This window comes from Delphinapterus leucas, chromosome 11 (genome assembly GCF_059928025.1).
Source record: "Delphinapterus leucas isolate spDelLeu-1000000601 "Yukka" chromosome 11, BTC_Dleu_Yukka2, whole genome shotgun sequence".
NCBI classification, from domain to species: domain Eukaryota; kingdom Metazoa; phylum Chordata; class Mammalia; order Artiodactyla; family Monodontidae; genus Delphinapterus; species Delphinapterus leucas.
The window spans coordinates 94753523-94773446 of NC_143139.1; the positions used below are offsets into that span (position 1 = coordinate 94753523).

The following is a 19924-nucleotide window of genomic DNA, read 5'->3' on the forward strand; positions in this document are numbered from 1 at the left end:
TTATGCCTTGGAAATTCAGAAGGAGAAATTTATTCTAACTCTTGCAATTGGGGAAAGCTTTTTGGCCTTCAACTCTAAAATTACTATAGCTCATTTGACAATTATCAAATGCCTACTATATTCCAATTGTTATTCTAGGCCCTGGGAATATAACGTTGAGCAAACAGACAAAACTCTGTCTTCGAGGAGCTTACATTCTTTTGGGGAAGTCTTACACAGAAAATGTGATCCTTCTCCTCACCTTATATATTGAAACTTCAGGGCAACTTGGATTATTTGCCTAACAATGCCTTCCATATAATAATGTTTAGTAAATATTTGATTGAATGAGTAAAAGAATGAACCAAAGAGCTGGAAGAGATCTTAAGGGGTCATGATCCCATTTTTCAGGCAGGACCACATGTAATTATCATTTCTTCCAAATTTTTGCAATGGAATAGAAATTTGAAACCTGGGTTATCTCCTTAATTTGCCGTGTGCTATGAGGAGATTGGGCATAAATTGAAGAAATGAACTTGGGTGTCTCCATCTAATATTAAACTCTCTTAAGTACTTTGGCACTATAGAAATGCAAAGCATCACTGTTTTTTGTCATTTCTAGGGGAGGTGACGCCAGGACTATCCCAGGTGGAATATGCACTTCGCAGACACAAACTAATATCTCTGATCCACAAGGAAGCACAAGGGCAGAGTGGTACAGACCACACAGTGGTACTGCTGTCCAACCCTACATACTATATGAGCAATGATATCCCCTATACTTTCCACCAAGACAACAATTTCCTGTACCTGTGTGGATTCCAAGAGCCTGATAGCATTCTGGTCCTTCAAAGCCTCCCGGGCAAGCAGTTACCAGCACACAAGGCCATACTTTTTGTGCCTCAGAGAGATCCCAGTCGAGAACTTTGGGATGGCCCCCGATCTGGTACTGATGGAGCAATAGCTCTAACTGGAGTGGATGAAGCCTATACGCTGGAAGAATTTCAACATCTTGTACCAAAACTGAAAGGTAACAAATGGGAGCAGAAGTCAAATCATAGGCCAGATTGGGACTAAGACCTTCCTTGCCTGTTTAGACAAAGTTCTTCATTTCCTAAAATAATCATCATAGCAGCATTGCCCTGGGCACCATGGAAAGAATATAAATCTTGGGCTTCCCTGGTGGCACAGTGGTTGAGAGTCCGCCTGCCGATGCAGGGGACACGGGTTCGTGCCCTGGTCTGGGAAGATCCCACATGCCGCAGAGCGGCTGGGCCCGTGAGCCATGGTCGCTGAGCCTGTACGTCCGGAGCCTGTGCTCCACAACGGGAGAGGCCACAACAGTGAGAGGTCCGCATACCGCCAAAAAAAAAAAAAGAATATAAATCTTTTCCACAAGACTTTAAAGATTTCATTTATTCATTTGCTAAATCTTCATTGGATTATTCATTCACAGAGACTTTTAACTGTTCTAGTTTGAAATCCCAGACAGAGAATTTTAAAGTGGAGGATGAGCATGGGCTGCTTTTCAAGATTACTGATTTTCAAGATTACTGATTTTCAAGATTACTGACCAGTCTATTGACCTTTGATTACTACTTATCTTACTGCTTTTGCCAACTCTTCAAAAAAGGGCAGTATTCTCAAAGAATAATTTATTCATCACCAGCATGAGAATCACCTGGTGATGCATTATAGAATTACAAATGCATAATAGATACTGGAAATGTAAAATCTGCAGCCCCCACTCCATACCTACTAAATCAGGATCTGCATTTTAACAAGATTCTCAGGCGGTTCGTGTACACGGTTGAATTCATGCCCCTTGAGATAGTCACTTTCTCTATGCTTATTCTGGTGAAATTATGATCACTCAGAATGTTTTGGGATTCCTTTTCTGGAACTTTTCAGAATGTACACTGCATTATAAACTATTCTTAGTGATTCTTACAAATCTACAACTCTAGTAAGCATTTTATTTTTTGAAGTGTCCAAAAGTCACTTAGATCCGAATTTGATAAATAAGATAGATGATCAAGTTGGAAAATACTTGATTTTAGACAAAATAATGTATGATCGTAAAATTTTAGTCATATTCTTGTAAGGTTTATAAACATTTCTGAAGTCAGTCTCTAAAAGAGAATTTCAAAACTGTTTCCAGTGATCATAGATTGAAAGTTTAAAAACCTAAAAAGGTTGGTCTGTGATTTTATAAGCTGACAGCAGATGGTCATGGTTGTTTTACTTTTTAAAAATTACAGCAATTAAATTTCTATTGAAAATAAGATTAGAGTTTTACCTGTAATCTACATTTAAAATCACTTTTATTTTAAAGTGAAAATATTTAGGAGATTGTACCACTAATACATATCTGATCAAAATTTTTAGGATTTTTTCCCTCTTTGGTCCCAAAGTCCCTTGTATGAAACATACAAACAAACCTTCAGACTTAGATTGTCGTGAATACTACTCATAGGTTTCTTTTTTATTATTACTATTATTTTATTTATTTATTTATTTATTTATTTTTGGCTGTGTTGGGTCTTTGTTGCTGCACGGGCTTTCTTTAGTTGCGTCAAGCGGGGGCTACTCTTTGTTGTGGTGCACGGGCTTCTCATTGTGGTGGCTTCTCTTGTTGCAGAGCACAGACTCTAGGCACGTGGGCTCCAGTAGTTGTGGCACGTGGGCTCAGTAGTTGTTGCTCACGGGCTCTAGAGCACAGGCTCAGTAGTTGTGGTGCACGGGCTTAGTTGCTTTGTGGCATGTGGGATCTTCCCGGACCAGGGCTCAAACCTGTGTCCCCTGCATTGGCAGGTGGATTCTTAACCACTGTGCCACCAGGGAAACCCCTACTCATAGGTTTCTGTCAGAAAAAAAAGAAAGGAACAAATAGAGACCTGATGTAAATGGAAAAGATTTTCATAATGAGCCTCATCTTATATCTCAGGCAAAAATTGACCATTTCCTTGAGTCTCTAAAGTGAAATGGTGAACTGTGGTTGTCTGTAATGAGAATACATGGCAGATGGAAAAGGAAGGATTTCCTGGGTAAGTGTGGATTAGCATGTATTATCAACTATGAGAGCTCCTTTCACCAATACTGAGATTGTTTGTAAGGGATGGAACACTTTTAACCATAAGGTCATGAGCTGAGTACTTTTTTCTGTCCTTTTGTGTTTAGTTATTTAATGATGCCTCTAGCTCAGTTGTGTGGAGAACAATTGTCATAATTGTTCTTTAACAGTTAATAAATAATAAAATCAAAGCTTGCATAAAGCTTTAGTCTCATCTATCATCTTTATTAAAAACACTGAAGTTTGAGGGCAGAAAAAGCTGTGTGTTCAGTCTCAGAATATCTTGCTGTTTTCAGGGAATGGCCTTTCCAATGATTTACGATCCAATCCTTCAATTACTTCGGTCCTGAGAGTTTGTGTTCAACCCTTTAGAGTTCTATACTACATATTTTATAGTTTTGACTCTTGTTCAAGTCATTATGACAGGTGGTATTTCTTGCTTCTGTTTTATTTTAAATCTGTTTTAAGCCGAGACACATACACTGTGGTATGACTGGATGAGGCCCCCTCACATTCAGCTCCACTGTGACTACATGCAGCAGTTGACAGAGGTCAAAGCCAGGAGCAAGAACAAGGTTCGGGCTGTGCAGCAGCTGGTACAGCATCTCAGGCTGATCAAATCTCCTGCAGAAATTGAACGAATGCAGATTGCTGGGAAACTGACATCACAGGTATGGCTCCTACTGAAAAAGTTCTTTCCAAATTAAAAAATCTCAGCTCTTAGTGTTCAGTGGGCACCTTGAGGTTGTGTACCCAATATAGTAATCTCATGGCACATGGACATTTAGCTTCTGCTTTGATGTTTACTGAATGTGTCTAGAGACTTGCTCAGAACCTTGCAAGGCATATCAAGTATCCCTCTTGTATCTTTTACCCATGATCTTAGTTGTTTCTCCTTGCAACAACATACATTAATTCATTTTATTTCCTTTCCTTACCATATCTACAATAATAGCAGCAGTTAGAGTTTGTTAAAGAAGATTTGTAGGACCTAAAATGACAGTGCTTACAAATCTGCAGTTTATTACAGGAGAAGGGTACAGTATAGCAACAGCATTAATGTAAGTATACCTGTCACACCCAATGGCTGTCTCACAGCCAGGTCCAGAGAAACTGGGTGCAGACTTCTGTTGTCCTCCCGTAGGACCGGGCAAGGTGCATTTTCTCTGGCTCAGGAACCACAGATGCATGTATAGAACACCTGGGAACCAGGGAGCCCCAGATAGAATCTCAGCTAGGGATTTTTGGGTTTTGGTCTCATTGGCATATTCCTGCTAGGTAACAGAGCTCTCACAGAGACCAAGTATAAACCTTTATTCTCACTGTTATCAATACTGACAGGCTGATACAAACTGTACTGACCTGAAATTTCTTGCAATACTTTGTTTTTATTGTGGTGAAATAAATAAATATATATATATATATAAAATAAAATAAAATTTACCATTTAGCCATTTTAAGTGTACAGTTTAGTGTCATTAAATACTTTCACATTGTTGTACAATCACCATGACCGTACATCTCAAGAACTTTTTCGTGATTTCATGCTGAAACTCTGTGCCCAATAGGGAGTAACTTCTCATTCCCCGTTCTTGTAGCCCCTAGTTACCACTGTTCTACTTTCTGTCTCTATGAATTTGACTACTCTAGGCAACTCATATAAGTGTAGTCATACAATATTTGTCCTTTTGTTTCTAACTTATGATGAAGACATCATAATGTCTTCAGGATTCATCCATGTTGTAGCATATATTAGAATTTCCTTCCTTTTTAAGACTAAATAATATTCCATTGTATGTATGTACAGTGTTTTGTTGTCCATTCATCCATTGATGGTCATTTGGGTTGTTTGCATCTTTAGGCTGTTGTGAATAATTCTGCTGTGAACGTTGCAGTAAAAATATCTGGTTAAGACCTGACTTTCATTTATTTTGAATATATACCCAGAAGTGGAATTGCTGGATCAAATGTCAATTCTTTGTTTAATTTTTTGAGGAACCACCATACTGTGTTTAGCAATTCATAAGTGTTCTAATTTCTCCATATCTATGACATTCTGGGTTTTTTTTTTTTAATAATAGCAATCCTAATGGGTATGAAGGGGTATCTGTGTTTTTTTAATACAATTTTTAAAGGTTATACTCCATTTACAGTTATTACAAAATATTGGCTATATTCCCCATGTTGTACAATACATCCTTGTAGCCTGTCTTACACCCAGTAGTTTGTACCCCCTACTTCCCGATCCCTATATTGCCTCCTTCCCTCCCCCTCCCCACTAGTAACCACTAGTTTGTTCTCTGTATCTATGAATCTGCTTCTTTTTTGTTATATTCACTAATTTGTTGTATTTATTAGATTCCACATATAAGTGATATCATACAGTATTTGTCTTTGACTTATTTCAGTTAGCATAATTAATGCCTTCCAAGTCCATCCATGTTGCTGCAAATGGCAGAATTATTTCTTTTTTATGGCTGAGTTGATTGTGGTTTTGATTTGCATTTCCCTAATGGTTAGTGATAATGAGCATCTTTTCATTTGCTTATTGCCCTCACAACACTTTTAATCAGTATGTTTCATGCCATGCCTTGACCAAAGTAGTGCCATGCAGAAATTCAGCAAAACAGCTCAAGCTAATTCTAGGAATTAACAGTTCACACCCCCCGACCCATTGTCAAGGCTTTTTCTAATAAAATAAATCCTTAGTTTGATAACAGTTACTTGCCTTACAATGTCATACAATGAGATAGACAATCAGAGTGTCCATGCTGAATCCATTTACAATATCTACAAAATATGGGGTTGGTATAGATTTAAACAGACAGCTGAACCTTCCACTTGTACTTTCTCATGTTTTTGTACTAACCATACAATTCTTTTGCTTCTCAGATCTATAGCTCTCTGTTCTTTTTGGCATATATTGTCTGAATTATTAAGAATCATAATCTTTCATTAATCAGCTGTAAGTATTCATCAGACCAGTTCTGCTGCATAGGGAATAAGATCCTGAGAAGGCTTTAACTCAGTCTCCCATTATATTAGATCACTATTAGTATCTACAGTGTTAATTTTATTTATGACTCCATATTATACCTTATAACAATACTGTAGTTACAGTGTAAATCAGACAAAATAGTGGTATTATCAATTTTTCCCTCCCAACCCAATCTACCTTTTCCCATATACCATGTATTATTCCTCATAGGAGTATAAATCAGAGACCATATCTGTTTTTTCAGGATTCAGAACATCTCGAGTACATAGCCAGATTTCTTCTCTCAGGTTACATGGTTTGACAGATACTGGTCCCCGGTGAGAAGAGTCCTGCAACAGAACCCATTTATCTACCGCAGGAAGCACTATGATATTTAAAGTTTGTCCAGTACTCACAAACTACACTATAGGGAAAGAATGGTTAGCCCTCATTTGGGGTGCTGAAGCTGGTAAAGAGCACCTCGACAGGTTGCATCCTCTAGTTAATATCTTCCATAGACTACAGGGCCCATACGTCTCCCACAAATGCATACCCTGGATTTCTGCTATGGGAATTCCTGGCCATAGGGCTTCGGATGCCTTGGACTCCATTTGAATTAAGGAGTCTATTAACCTAGCTTATATTAACACGTAAGCTTGTTCCCTTCTCACTGCTGGGTTGATTTGGGCATGTTGTCTTAGTGTATGCTGTAATTAAAATATTCATTTTGTGAGCACTGTGTTATTACTTCAAGTATCTTGCCACTTTTGTCTTTACTCCTGGAATAGGATGCCTTCAAGGCACCCTATTCATGTTAGTAGGTCTTTTTCATTTGTAGGTCTTTCCTCATTAAAAGCAAATCTGCCTGGCCAGTTACTCATAGCCCAGCTCCTAATTCCTCTAAGGCTCTCATTTCGAGTGGGCCAACACCAGACATGTTGCCATTGAGTACTAACTGCTTTAGTACAATTAGGAAATAAATTTGGTACCCCCAAAATGGTAATTCCTCCAGACCTAGATCATATGAGTTGACTTTGGTCTACTCTTAAACTTTGGTTTGAGTTTTCCGTAGCGCTTCCCATAACCAACAACAACAAATTCCAAAATTCTCAGGAATGTAGGCCCACTAAGTTTTAACTTTTTCTTTATCAGTGATCCAAGTGTCCCAAATGTCCCTCCTCCTCTTCATGCCTATTCACCCACAAGAAAAGGGCAAATAGCTATTTTTACACATAATGTTATTATGACAGATGGGACACGTAGTAGATGCCATTCTACTATCACATTGTGGTACCTTCTTTAAACCATCATCACAATTAATGGCTACATAATGTCCATTTAGATTATTATTAATCAGTGTTTTTCAGGTTCAGCCTGTTAAATATGCCCACAGGTTTCTTCCCAACACAGGTCCTCTATAATAGATCCATCCTATGAAATGAGAATCAAAAAAGCTAGCTACATTTGTATTGTTTCACGTAGTCAGACACAGAGCTCCCATCTCTTCATCCATTTTGAGGACATATATCACTCTGGGAAGTGTGTTTGTTAGGTTGGCTATTGTCTAGCTCTCTTTTTGGCTCTTCAGAAGAGGAAGAGATTTCATCAGAGCCCTTCACCCAAGAGCTTCTGAGTTAAGGCTGAGAGAAATATTATTCTCTTGCTTTAAGCATCTCTTGAGGCACCAAAATTGTTAGATTTTCCCTTTTGTGGCACTCATTTATTGGCTCCCTTTCCCTCAGCAACAACCTTGCCTTTCCATTCATCATTAATTTTAACTCATACCTTTCCCCGCTAAAGGATAATTTTCTGGTCCAGCCACTGAGCTAGTCCATTCCCAATTACAAGGGGACAGATTGGAGAAATACAGAAAAATGGAACTGTACTGTTCCAAGAAGGAGAATTCTTATTAACAATTTGAGCTTCGGTAGGGGCCAGTGATCTATGTCATTGTCCAGTGCATCTGCCTGGCCTGAGTTCCTCCATGTCCACGCATTTCATGGACCTTTGTTGACATTTCAGCAGATCAAATTAGGCCATCAACTAGTTGATTCCAGTCACCTTCAAACCCTGGCATAGGGTTTCTTTGGTGAGCATCAACATGGCCTACTTCGTTTTACCCTCAGAGTTTCCGTAGAGATTTATATAGAGTGGTGGCCCACATGTGGGAATCTTATTCAGTTATTTATGGCCGATTGTTAGACCAATTTCAAGTGCATTGGAGTCAGTATTTACCCAAATAGTGAGGCTTTTATTTGTGTCCATTTCTTCTATCATGGCTAGGAATACAACATGTAATTCAGCTCAGTGGACCAGCTTGTTCTTTGATAAGGATGTTACCTTCTGCTGGACTCAGTATCTGCTTTCCATACAGAATTGCCTTTAGTTCTGAACTACCATCTGTGAACCAGACCAATTGCCTGGCATCCTTGGGCCGTTGGTCAAAAGGAAGGATCTGAGGAAAAAAGGCTCATAAAGATGATGAGTCTGTCCCATGGATCCCCTGGTAACATACTCCATATAGTACATTTCCATTTTATGATGGAATTCCTTTGGGCATTGCCCTTCTTGTTGGAATGCTTTCTGGCATGAAATAATACTGTAAATGTATATTGGAAACCATTCTACATGAATGCAAGTTGTTGTAGGTTCTCACTGGTGATTGATAATGAGGAAGATGCATTAACCAGATCAATACCGGATACCAGTCTCCTTTAGCTTGTTGTATCAGTTGAATAGTGTGGAGTGTATTGGGGACAGCTGAGTCTGTGTCTACTGTTAGTGACCTGGTTCATTAGCCTTCCTTATTGGCCACTGGGCTAGTACAGTGAATTTATGGACACTAATATACCTGCATATGACATTTCTTTATTCAGGGCAGTACTGCCTTCCAGGTATCCAATAATGTTTCCAGTTTTCTAATTGAGTTGGCTTAGGTTAATTCTAATGGCTCCCGTGTTGCATGTCCAGTGAGTACTGGATGAAGGGAAGACCCAAGTTATTCTTTTCTTCATATTACCCAGTAGGGGGAGGATTTTCCATTCAAACATTATATCCATATCAGTTATACATTCAGGTAAGGGAGATACCACAGTATATGCTGTTTTATCATATATTTCAACTTTTAACCAGACCTTAATTTTTTTTTAAGTCTTTATTGAATTTGTTACAGTATCACTTCTGTTTTATATTTTGGTTTTTTGGCCATGAGGCATGTGGGATCTTAGTTCCCCGACCAGGGGTCGAACCCACACCCCCTGCATTGGAAGGCAAAGTCTTAACCACTGGACTGCCAGGGAAGTCCCCAGACCTTAATTTTTATTCCTTTCACAGTAGCATCCCCTTATCCCCCTGAATTAATTCTGTCATCCCTAAGGGGCTTATTTTCAGCCCTAAGCAGTACTGCACACTGTGCTCCTGTATCCAGTAGACCTAAAAGAATTTCTTCTCGACCTCCAGTCATTGACTTACACATTTGTAAAAGATCTTGGGTCCCCTGCCAGGAACTGGGTCAAGAGACCTTGGCCTTCATATCAATCTTCTTCCATTACCGCCTTAATATTGAAATCCAGTATTTTGGTATCTGACGATAGTGGCTCATTGGAATCTTTCTCTTTCTAAAATTCCTCTAAATCAGATTAATTGAGTGTATCTGCCTTGAGATTTTTATATCCTGAGGAGTTTGAGGACAAGCGGTTGCAGGTTCTCCACCTTACTGTAAAATTATCATTGTTTGGCACAATGTCATTTTCTTCCTTTTCATAACATTTTTAATTAGCCATATAAAAAATGAATTGTTGCTCCCTTATTTTCTTTCCATTTGCTACTTTTTATTGTAAAATACACACTACCATTATAACCATTTTAAGTGTACAATTCAGTGGTATTAAGTATATTCACATTGTTTTGCAACCATTACCATTATCTATTTCCAGAACTCTTTAATCATCCCAAACAGAAACTCTGTAACCTTTAAACAATAACTCCCAATTTCCCCTCTCCCAGCCCCAATAACCTCTAATCTACTATGAATTTGCCTATTCTAAGTAAGAATAGGCAAATATTCTTATATAAGTAGAATCATGTAATATTTCCCCTTTTCTGTCTGACTTGTTTAATTTAGCAGAATGCCTTCAAGATTTATCTGTGTCATATATATATATATATATATATATATATATGTATCAGAACTTCATTTCTTTGTGTGACTGAATAATATTCCATTGTATGTATAGCCTGTATCTGTATTTTATTTATCCATTTATCTGTTTATGAATACTTGGGTTGTTTCTACCTTTTGCCCATTGTGAATAGTGCTGCTATGAGCATTGATGTATAAGTATCTGTTTGAGTCCTTGCATTAAATTCTCTTGGATATATGCATCAGAGTGGGATTGCTGGATCATATCGTAATTCTATGTTTAACTTTTTGAGGAACCATGTGGCTTCACCATTTTACACTTCTGCCAACAATATACGAGGGTTCCAATTTCTCTACATCCTCACCAACACTTGTTTTTAGGTTTTGGGGGGTTTTGTTTGTTTGTTTGTTTGTTTTGATAATAGCCATCCTAATGGATGTGAAATGTTATCTCATTTTGGTTTTGATTTGCATTTTCCTACTCACTCATGGTATTGGACATCTTTTTGTGTGCTTATTGGATTTTAGTATATCTTCTTTGGAGAGATGTCTGTTCAGTTCTTTTGCCCTTTTTTTAATTGGGCTGTTTGTCTTTTTGTTTTTGAGTTGTAAGGGTTCTTTACGTAGTATTCTGAATACTATGTAAAGTATCAGATATATGGCTTGCAAATATCTTCTCCCAGTCTGTAGGTTGTCTTTTCACTCTCTTGACAATGCCCTTTGACACACAACAGTTTTTAATTTTTTTAAAAAATTTATTTATTTTTGGCTGTGTTGGGTTTTCGTTTCTGTGTGAGGACTTTCTCTAGTTGTGGCAAGCAGGGGCCACTCTTCATCGCGGTGCACTGGCCTCTCACTATCGTGGCCTCTCTTGTTGTGGAGCACAGGCTCCAGACGCACAGGCTCAGTAGTTGTGGCTCATGGGCCTAGTTGCTCCGTGGCATGTAGGATCTTCCCAGACCAGGGCTTGAACCCGTGTCCCCTGCATTAGCAGGCAAATTCTCAACCACTGCGCCACCAGGGAAGCCCCAGTTTTTAATTTTGATCAAGTCCAATTTATCTAGTTTTCTTTTTTTGCTTATTTTGTTGTCATATCTAAAAATCCATTGCCAAATTCAAAGCTATAAAGATTCAGCCCTATATTTTCTTTTAAGAGTTTTCTTTAGTTTTAGCTCATAAGGTTAGTTCTTTCATCCATTGTGAGTTAGTTTTTGTATGTGTTTCTTAGCAGAAACATAGGGGTGAATCTTCATGACCTTGGATTTAGTAGTGGAGTCCTAGATATGACACCAAAAGCACTAGCAACAACAACAAAATAGATAAATTGGGCTTCATCAAAATTAAAAACTTAAAAAAAAATTAAAACCTTTTGCGCATCAAAGAATATTATCAAGAGAGTGAAAAGGCAACTTTGGAATGGGAGAAAATATTTGCAAATCCTATATCCGATAAAGATCTAGTATCCAGAATATGTAAAGAACTCGTAACAACTCAACAAGCAAAAAGATAAGGGTTCAACTTCATCCCCTTGGTGTCCTCTTTCTTACTGACTTCATTTCTCTTGTAAAGTCCTAAACTCCGTATTATCTTTTTATTATCCATATGAGGAAGTTGAGATAAAAAAATCTGAAACTACCTGTTTATATCCTCCTGAGATCCAACAGCAAAGTCATATACGAAGCCCCTGCTGGTGAGCATCCTTCATCACAGTGTCTGTTATAAATTTAGTAAGGGGCATTCCATAAGGGTGCTCATTTCCTTCATCATACAGCCAGTGCAATACTGCCTACATCTACAGCATTTCTGCAGCTTCAGTAGGCACCAACCATTTATAAGACAAGGGAGAAGCAGGGCAATTGCCTATGTCTGGATATGTATGGTGGACCCCTCCCTTAATGCATTCTGGTAAACCAGGGGTTTCTCTGAAGCTACAGTGAGCCCTAATTCCCCTCCACTCAACAGTGTTTAAAGCCAGAGACACTGCTCCTTGATCTAAAATTCTTAGGAACCATTTTTAGTTCATCAGGGTGTTGCATGTAAATCTGAAAAATGGCTCATTTCTTTCACTGAATAACCCCTTCCGTGATTTTTTTTGTCCCCCATCAAACAGTTTGCCCTACCTGAATTATCTTAGTTGTAGTGTGTATCACAAGCTTAGCTGGTTCATCAAAAATTACAGTGGCCCAGGTTCCTTTGGTTAGAGCTTTACCTGCCGCTCAGAGTGGGTGAAACTCATCTGAAGAGGATTCTGAACTTTCTCAGATCAATGCTGAAAGCCGCAACCATATCACTGAGTTTTTAACAAGACCACTATCGGTTTGCAATTCCTTTCTAGTCCATTATGCTAGCTGCTAAAGTTCAAGTTCTGTTATTTTCAGATTCCACTGATTTCAAAGCCAGTACTACTTTAAACCAGTGGTGGCTTGGCAATCATCCAAGCTCATAATTTTCTTTTTTTCACCCTTTTTATCAGAATCATTCTTTTTCTTTCAAAATAATACCTTTACCATATATTAAGAATAATTCAGATATGCTGGAACAACTGGATATCTACATGCAAAATAATGATCTTGGACCCCTACCTCATACCATATATAAAAATTAACTCAAAATAAATCAAAGACCTAACCTTAAAAGCTAAAACTATATAAAACTTAACAGAGGGTGGCGGTTGAGAGTCCGCCTGTCAATGCAGGGGACGCGGGTTTGTGCCCCGGTCCGGGAAGATCCCACATGCCGCGGAGCGGCTAGGCCTGTGAGCCATGGCTGCTGAGCCTGCGCGTCCGGAGCCTGTGCTCCGCAACGGGAGAGGCCACAACAGTGAGGGGCCTGCGTACCACAAAAAAAAAAAAAAAAAAAAAAAAATTAACAGAAACATAGGGTGAATCTTTATGACCTTGAATTTGGCAATGGATTTTTAGATATGAAATGAAAATAAGCAACAAAAGAAAAACAGATAAAGTGGACTTGATCAAAATTAAAAACTGTTGTGTGTCAGAGGGCATTATCAAGAGAATAAAAAGACAACCTACAGAGTGGGAGAAAATATTTTCAAGCCATAAATCTGATAATGGTCTGTATTCAGAATAGTATGTAAAGAACTCTTGCAACTGAAAAACAAAAACACAAACAGCCCAATTACAAAATGGGCAAAAGAGTTGAATAGACATCTCTCCAAAGAAGATATACAATGAAAAGATGCTTAATATCATTAGCCACTTAGGAAATGCAAATCAAAATCTAAATGAGATACCACTTCATACCCAATAAGATAGCTTATTAAAAACTAAACGAACAAACAAAATAACAAATGTAGGCGAGGATGTGGAAAAATTGGAACCTTTGCACATTACCAGTGGGAATGTTCAGTCACTGTGGAAAATACATGGGGGTTCCTGAAAAAATTAAACAATTATCATATGATCTGACAGTTCTTCTCTTAGGGATATACCCAAAAGAATTAAAAACAGGTACTCAAACAAATACTTGTACACAGATGTTCATTGAGACACTATTCAGGATAGCCAAAAGGTGCAGACAACTCACATGTCCGTCAGTGGATGAATGGAATAACAAAATGTAGTATATATATCAATACATACAGTGGTATACTATTCAGCCATAAAAAGAAATGACATACCTTCCACAGCATTGATGAACCTTGAAACCATTATCCTAAGTGAAGCAAGCCAGACACAAAAGATCACATATTGTATGATTCCATTTATATGAAATATCCAGAATATGTAAATCCATAGAGACTAAAAGCAGATTGATACTTGCCAGGGGCTAGGGTGAGGGGGATATGTAAAGTAACTGTGTACTGGGTACGGCATTTTCTTTTGGGGTGATGACAATGTTTTTGAACTAGGTAAAGGTGATGGCTACACAACATTGTGAATATAGTAAATGCCACTGAATTGTTCACTTTTATTGGTTAATTTTATGTAATGTGAATTTCATCTCAGGTTTAAAAAATGAATGAATGAATTAGATGCCAGCTGTACTAACTATGGCAGTTAAACAGGTCAGTTGTTAAAGAAGACTCAGTGACAGTGCTTACAAGTCTACAGTTAGTACAGAAGAAGGGTACAGTATAGCAACAGCATTAATGTAAGAATACCTGTCACACCCAATGGCTGCCTCACAGCCAGGTCCAGAGAAGCTGGGTGCAGACTTCTGTTGTCCTCCCGTAGGACTGGGCATGGTACATTTTCTCTGGCTCAGGAACCGCAGAGGCATGCATAGAACACCTTGGAACCAGGGAGCCCCAGATGGAATCTCAGCTAGGGATTTTTGGGTTTTGGTCACATTAGCATATTCCTGCTATGAAGCAGCATAGCCCTTCAGAGGTCCCAGGGAGACCAAGTACAAACCATTAATCTCACTGTTATCAGTACTGACAAGCTGATAACAAAGTGCTTGGAAACTCTTCTCAACGCTGTTAGCCAGCATATTTCAGACTTCGACCAGGATCAGTGCTGAGTGGGAACTTTAGCAAAACAGCTCAGGCTAATTCCAGACCTGCTGGAATTAACCTCACAGCAGAACAGCACACAGATATTTGAAGGCTGCTTTCCTGTGTTCTACCTTAGTCTTTCCAAAGTGAAGACTTGTTTTCCTTAACTATTCCTCATTTGTTATATTTTCCCTTATTTTGGTAACCCTCCTCTGTGCTGTAGTTTGTCAGTGTCCTTCAAGTACAGTGTCCAGTGCTCTTGCCACAACCAGACCAGCAAAGACTACTTATAGCTAATTATAAATGTGATAAGCATATGTCTTTGTCTTCCTGCAATCACTGATTTTTAAAATAAGGAAGAAGAACTAAGACTAGATCTGTGGGATAATGTTAAGGGCTCCAGAGGAATTGATATCAGTCCAATGATCAGATGTCTTTGAATAAGGTGTAAAATCAGTTTTAAATCTACCTAGGAGTATTCTGACCGACACTTCTGTCACTTGTCCTCACATAGTTATCCTGAGAGACTATTTTAAGTATTGTCCTACAATTTAAAAGTATTAAGTCTGTGGTATTCCGTTTATCTACCAATTCAGTAATGACAACAGACAGGGAGATGGAATTTGGCCTTATTTTTCTTTCTTTTTTTTTTTTTTTTTTAAGAAATCCAAAGAGGATTTTTAAATTTTTATTTATTTATTTATTTTTAAATTTTTGGCTCATTGGGTCTTCGTTGCTGCCTGCGGGCTTTCTCTAGTTGTGGCGAGCGGGGGCTACTCTTCATTGAGAGTACTACTCTTCACTGCACGGTGCGCAGGCTTCTCATTGCGGTGGCTTCTCTTGTTGCAGAGCACGGGCTCTAGGCGCATGGACTTCAGTAGTTGTGGCTCGTGGGCTCTAGAGCGCAGGCTCAGTGGCCATGGTGCATGGGCTTAGATGCTCTGTGGCATGTGGGATCTTCCCGGACCAGGGATCGAACCCGTGTCCCCTGCATTGGCAGGCGGATTCTTAACCACTATGCCACCAGGGAAGTCCTGGCCTTATTTTTCTTAATAAACAATTTCTAGCTGTCAGTGATTTTTATTCCCTCAGTATTCCCAATTCTAATCTAGAATGTTTCTGTAAGATTTTTGGATATTTGGACAATATAGTTTCCTTAAGAAAAGTTATGGTAAGAAAAGCAAAAACAAAAACCCCAAAACAACAAAAAAGAATAGTTATGCTATATTTCTGTGGCTTAGCCCAAACAAAAATTTCCCTTCTTTTGGGGGGCAAGCCAAATATAATTTGTGCCTATGTGATACTAATCAGTTGGACTGTGTGGCACTCTGATTTGGTTTAAAATAAGTAAAGGACCTTGCCATTAGAGTTAAGTAATGTTTACAGACAGAGAATTGCTAGAATATTTGGGCAGAAGGAAAAGTGGGGTGGGAATCAGACTTTCTCCAGGTCTGATCTCTCCTGTGGCTGAACGCATATCCTGCCTCCTGGACATCTCTCCCTGAATTTCCTGTAAGTATCTAAACTTGTGCTCTCCCTCCACCAAACCTGACTCTCCTCCTGTATTCTTTTTCATGGTTAATAATATCAATGTTTACCCAACAACCATAGATAGAAATATGGAAATTATCCAGATAATTGCTTCTCCCCAACCCTTATATCTAATTAACTAGTCCACAAGTGCCCTCCTAGGGAGGCAGAATAGTGTAGTAGAGAACAAACCTGGGTTTAAATACCAAGCTGTGTTATTTTGACCTATGCCTAGCACAGTGGGACACCTACTATCCCTTTGCTGTCTATTTGCTTCCATTATTGCCTGAGTATAACTCTACCATGGCAGAGTGATCTTTATAAATCTGATGTCCCTCTCCTACTTAAACAACTGGGTGGCTCCTTGTTGTTTTCAGGATTACATTTCAACATGCTCATGCAAGGCCTTTCATGGTGTGGCCCCTCCTACCTACCCTTCCAGCTTCATCTCTTCTTGTTCCTCCATATGTGCTTGACATATGTGCTGACATATGTGTTCCAGCACATATGTGCTGGCCATCCTGAACTCTGAGATGGGCCACAGTCCTGTGTCATCCCTCTGCCCTGAGTGCCCTTCTCCTCCTTTCCAAATGGCACAGTTTCCTTATTCTAACCTCACCCATATGGGGACATACAAAACCTTTATGAAATCATTCGTGAAATGCTTTTCCTCTCCACTCTCCCTTCTGCATAAACTATACAGTATCCATTCATGATGTACTCTGATTATGAGATGCACAGGGTGAAATGCAAATAAAACCCATTTTACATTTTTAAAGAGTCAGAACACAAACATTTAAATAGCACCTAGTGGGACTTCCCTGGTGGCGCAGTGGTTAGGAATCCGCCTGCCACCGCAGGGGACACGGGTTTGCTCCCTGGTCTGGGAAGATCCCACATGCCACGGAGCAACTAAGCCCATGCGCCACAACTACTGAGCCTGTGCTCTAAAGCCTATGAGCCACAACTACTGAGCCCACACGCTGCAACTACTGGAGCCTGCACACCTAGAGCCCGTACTCCGCAACAAGAGAAGCCACCGCAATGAGAAGCCCGCACACCACAATGAAGCGTAACCCCCGCTCGCCGCAACTAGAGAAAGCCCGCGCGCAGCAACAAAGACCCAGCGCAACCAGAAAATAAATAAAATTTTAAAAAATAGTTAGTACATAAATAAAACAAAGTTTAAAAAAAAAATAAATAGCACCTAGTGAGGTAAGAGAGTTAAGTGTTAGTTGGGAGTGTGGGCTACATTGTGACAAGACAACCTAATAAGTGGCAGTCATAAAGTTTGCCCCTTGGTCTTTACAGAAAAGGTATCACACACATAGTGAGGATAGGTGGCATGAAGCACGTACCATATATACCTGGAATCATCTGTGAAGAAATGGATTCATAGGAAGCACATTGATTACAAAAAGAAGTAAAGCAAAATCAGGCATTTGACCACCTATGAAGCAAAAGGAAGTTTTCTATCTTGTTTAGTCTGCATAGCAGTGTAAAAGGGCCATGACTTCAAAACTTCTCTGTACTATTCATTAACAGTTTGAAAGGAAATAAACAAAAAGACAAATCCCTCTTTTAAGTTTATGAGCCTCAAGACTTCCCTGGTGGGTCCAGTGGGTAAGACTCCGTGTTCCCACTGCAGGGGGCCCGGGTTGGATCCCTGGTCGGGGAACTAGATCCTGCATGCATGCCTCAACAAAGATCCCACGTGCCGCAACTAAGACCTGGTGCAGCCAAAATAAATAAATAAAATAATAAATATTTTTCTAAAAAGTGTATGAGCCTCAGTAGAGCTACCACGCTTTTCCTTTTTTCTGTCGTGTTTTTTAATTTTCTTTCCTTTTGGCCGTGCCTCATGGCTTGCGGGATGGGATCTTAGTTCCCCTGTCTCCAACCAGGGATTGAACCCTTGCCCCCTGCAGTGGAAACTCAGAGTCCTAGCCACTGGACCACCTAATTAGTCCCTAACTAATTTTAATTGCTAATTCATTCAGCAGATATTTATTTTAAGTACCTCCTTTGGTGGCAGGCACTGCTTTAGGTTCTAAGGATACAGTGGTGAGCAAAACAGACTGTCCCTGTGTCCCTATCCTCAGTCCACCACATACATTACTGAGGAGAGACAGTAAACAAATATATGATATATAGTCAGCTGGAATTAAATACTGTGAGGAAAAATGAAGCAATGGAGGGGGATAAAGTGTGATGGAAAATGCTAATTTAGATATAGGGTGGTCAGGAAAGGCCTCTCTGAGGATGAGACATCTGAAGATGAGAATGAGAAAAGGCAGCAGGCCATGCAGATATTCCCATTACATCCCAGTTGCTTTTCCTCTCTTGGGCTTTATGATGATGTTACCTTGTATTAAGAAGTGTTATTGGGCTTCCCTGGTGGCGCAGTGGTTGAGAGTCCGCCTGCCGATGCAGGGGACATGGGTTCGTGCCCTGGTCCGGGAAGATCCCACATGCCGCGGAGCAGCTGGGCCCGTGAGCCATGGCCGCTGGGCCTGCGCGTCCGGAGCCTATGCTCCGCAACGGGAGAGGCCACAACAGTGAGAGGCCCGTGTACAGCAAAAAAAAAAAAAAAAAAGTGGTATTAAAAACATTTCTTCCTCAATTCATTACTTCATTTAACAACTTGAGAGAAATTCCTTTCTAGTTGTAGTATCATATAATCATATTCCTGTGCAACTGGTTTGTTTTTATCCCACAGACACTGGAAATTATATAGCCGACAGAGGTTTCCTTTTCGCATTGACTGCTAGAAAACTCAGAGATTAATTTGTGGCCTGTCCATATTAGCCATAGTAGTTGTGAAGGTCATTATGGTATGCCTCTTTTTGGTTTGGTTTTGTTTAGCATCATTCCTCTCAAGCCTGCCTTTTTTCTAACTCTACCATGAATTCATGCTATCTTGTATTTTATGTATCCATGTAATCTAATCAGAATCCTTTTTGGAACAAGGTACAGTGGTGAATTATAAACATGTATGTTTATAAAGGTAGAAAACATGACACATAGAGAATTACAGTACTTACATTGGTAGTATAGGCTGGTGGTTCTCAACTGAGGGCAGTTCTGTGTCCCCCAGGGGACATTTGGCAACATCTGATTATCACAGTTGGGAAATGCTACTGTCATCCTACATTGAACAGGACAGCCCTCAAACAAAGAATAATCTAGCCCAAAATGCTGATAGTGCCAGGGTTGGGGAACCTTGCTGTAGACTGGACCAGTCAATCCACAATTTCATACATTCCAGGGCTGTAGAAGCATTTTGTAATGTAAATGTCAAATGTGTTTCCATGTAGCTTATTCTAATATACAATGTATATTCTAAGTGGGTAGGTTGGGTGCCCTTCCACTAAGTCTGTCATCAGTCAGCTATTACTGAAAGCAATATTTTCCCCTTTGGAAATCTGTATTATGATGCCCACAAAGCCATAACTTCAGGTTGACAAAGTTGGGGAGAAGTGTGCTTTTCGTTTGACCGCCAGTATTTTGAACATTTGAATAAGCAGCGTAGTTAAAATGAGACTATGTTCTTTTCATTCTTCATTCTTTTTGCAGGCTTTCATAGAGACCATGTTTGCCAGCAAAGCCCCTGTAGAGGAAGGCTTTCTTTATGCTAAGGTGAGCATTAAATGGCTGGAAAAGTTTTGTTGGACGCAAATGTAGTTTCATTGATTTGCATATGGCATCCAGTTGGCTTTCATGGAAGTGAGCAAGATATCAGTGGAGAGGATTTGGTTCTTAAAT

General features: G+C 39.4%; 1 protein-coding gene across 1 annotated transcript in view; it reads left to right on the forward strand.

The window, feature by feature from the left end:
• XPNPEP3 (X-prolyl aminopeptidase 3) overlaps positions 1-19924 on the forward strand; it is a 63894-nt gene that overhangs the window by 18927 nt on the left and 25043 nt on the right. Inside the window, exons 3-5 of the mRNA XM_022596461.3 lie at positions 602-1009; positions 3521-3723; positions 19736-19798. Coding sequence (XP_022452169.1) covers positions 602-1009; positions 3521-3723; positions 19736-19798 — 674 coding nt within the window. The remainder of the gene's footprint in view (positions 1-601; positions 1010-3520; positions 3724-19735; positions 19799-19924) is intronic.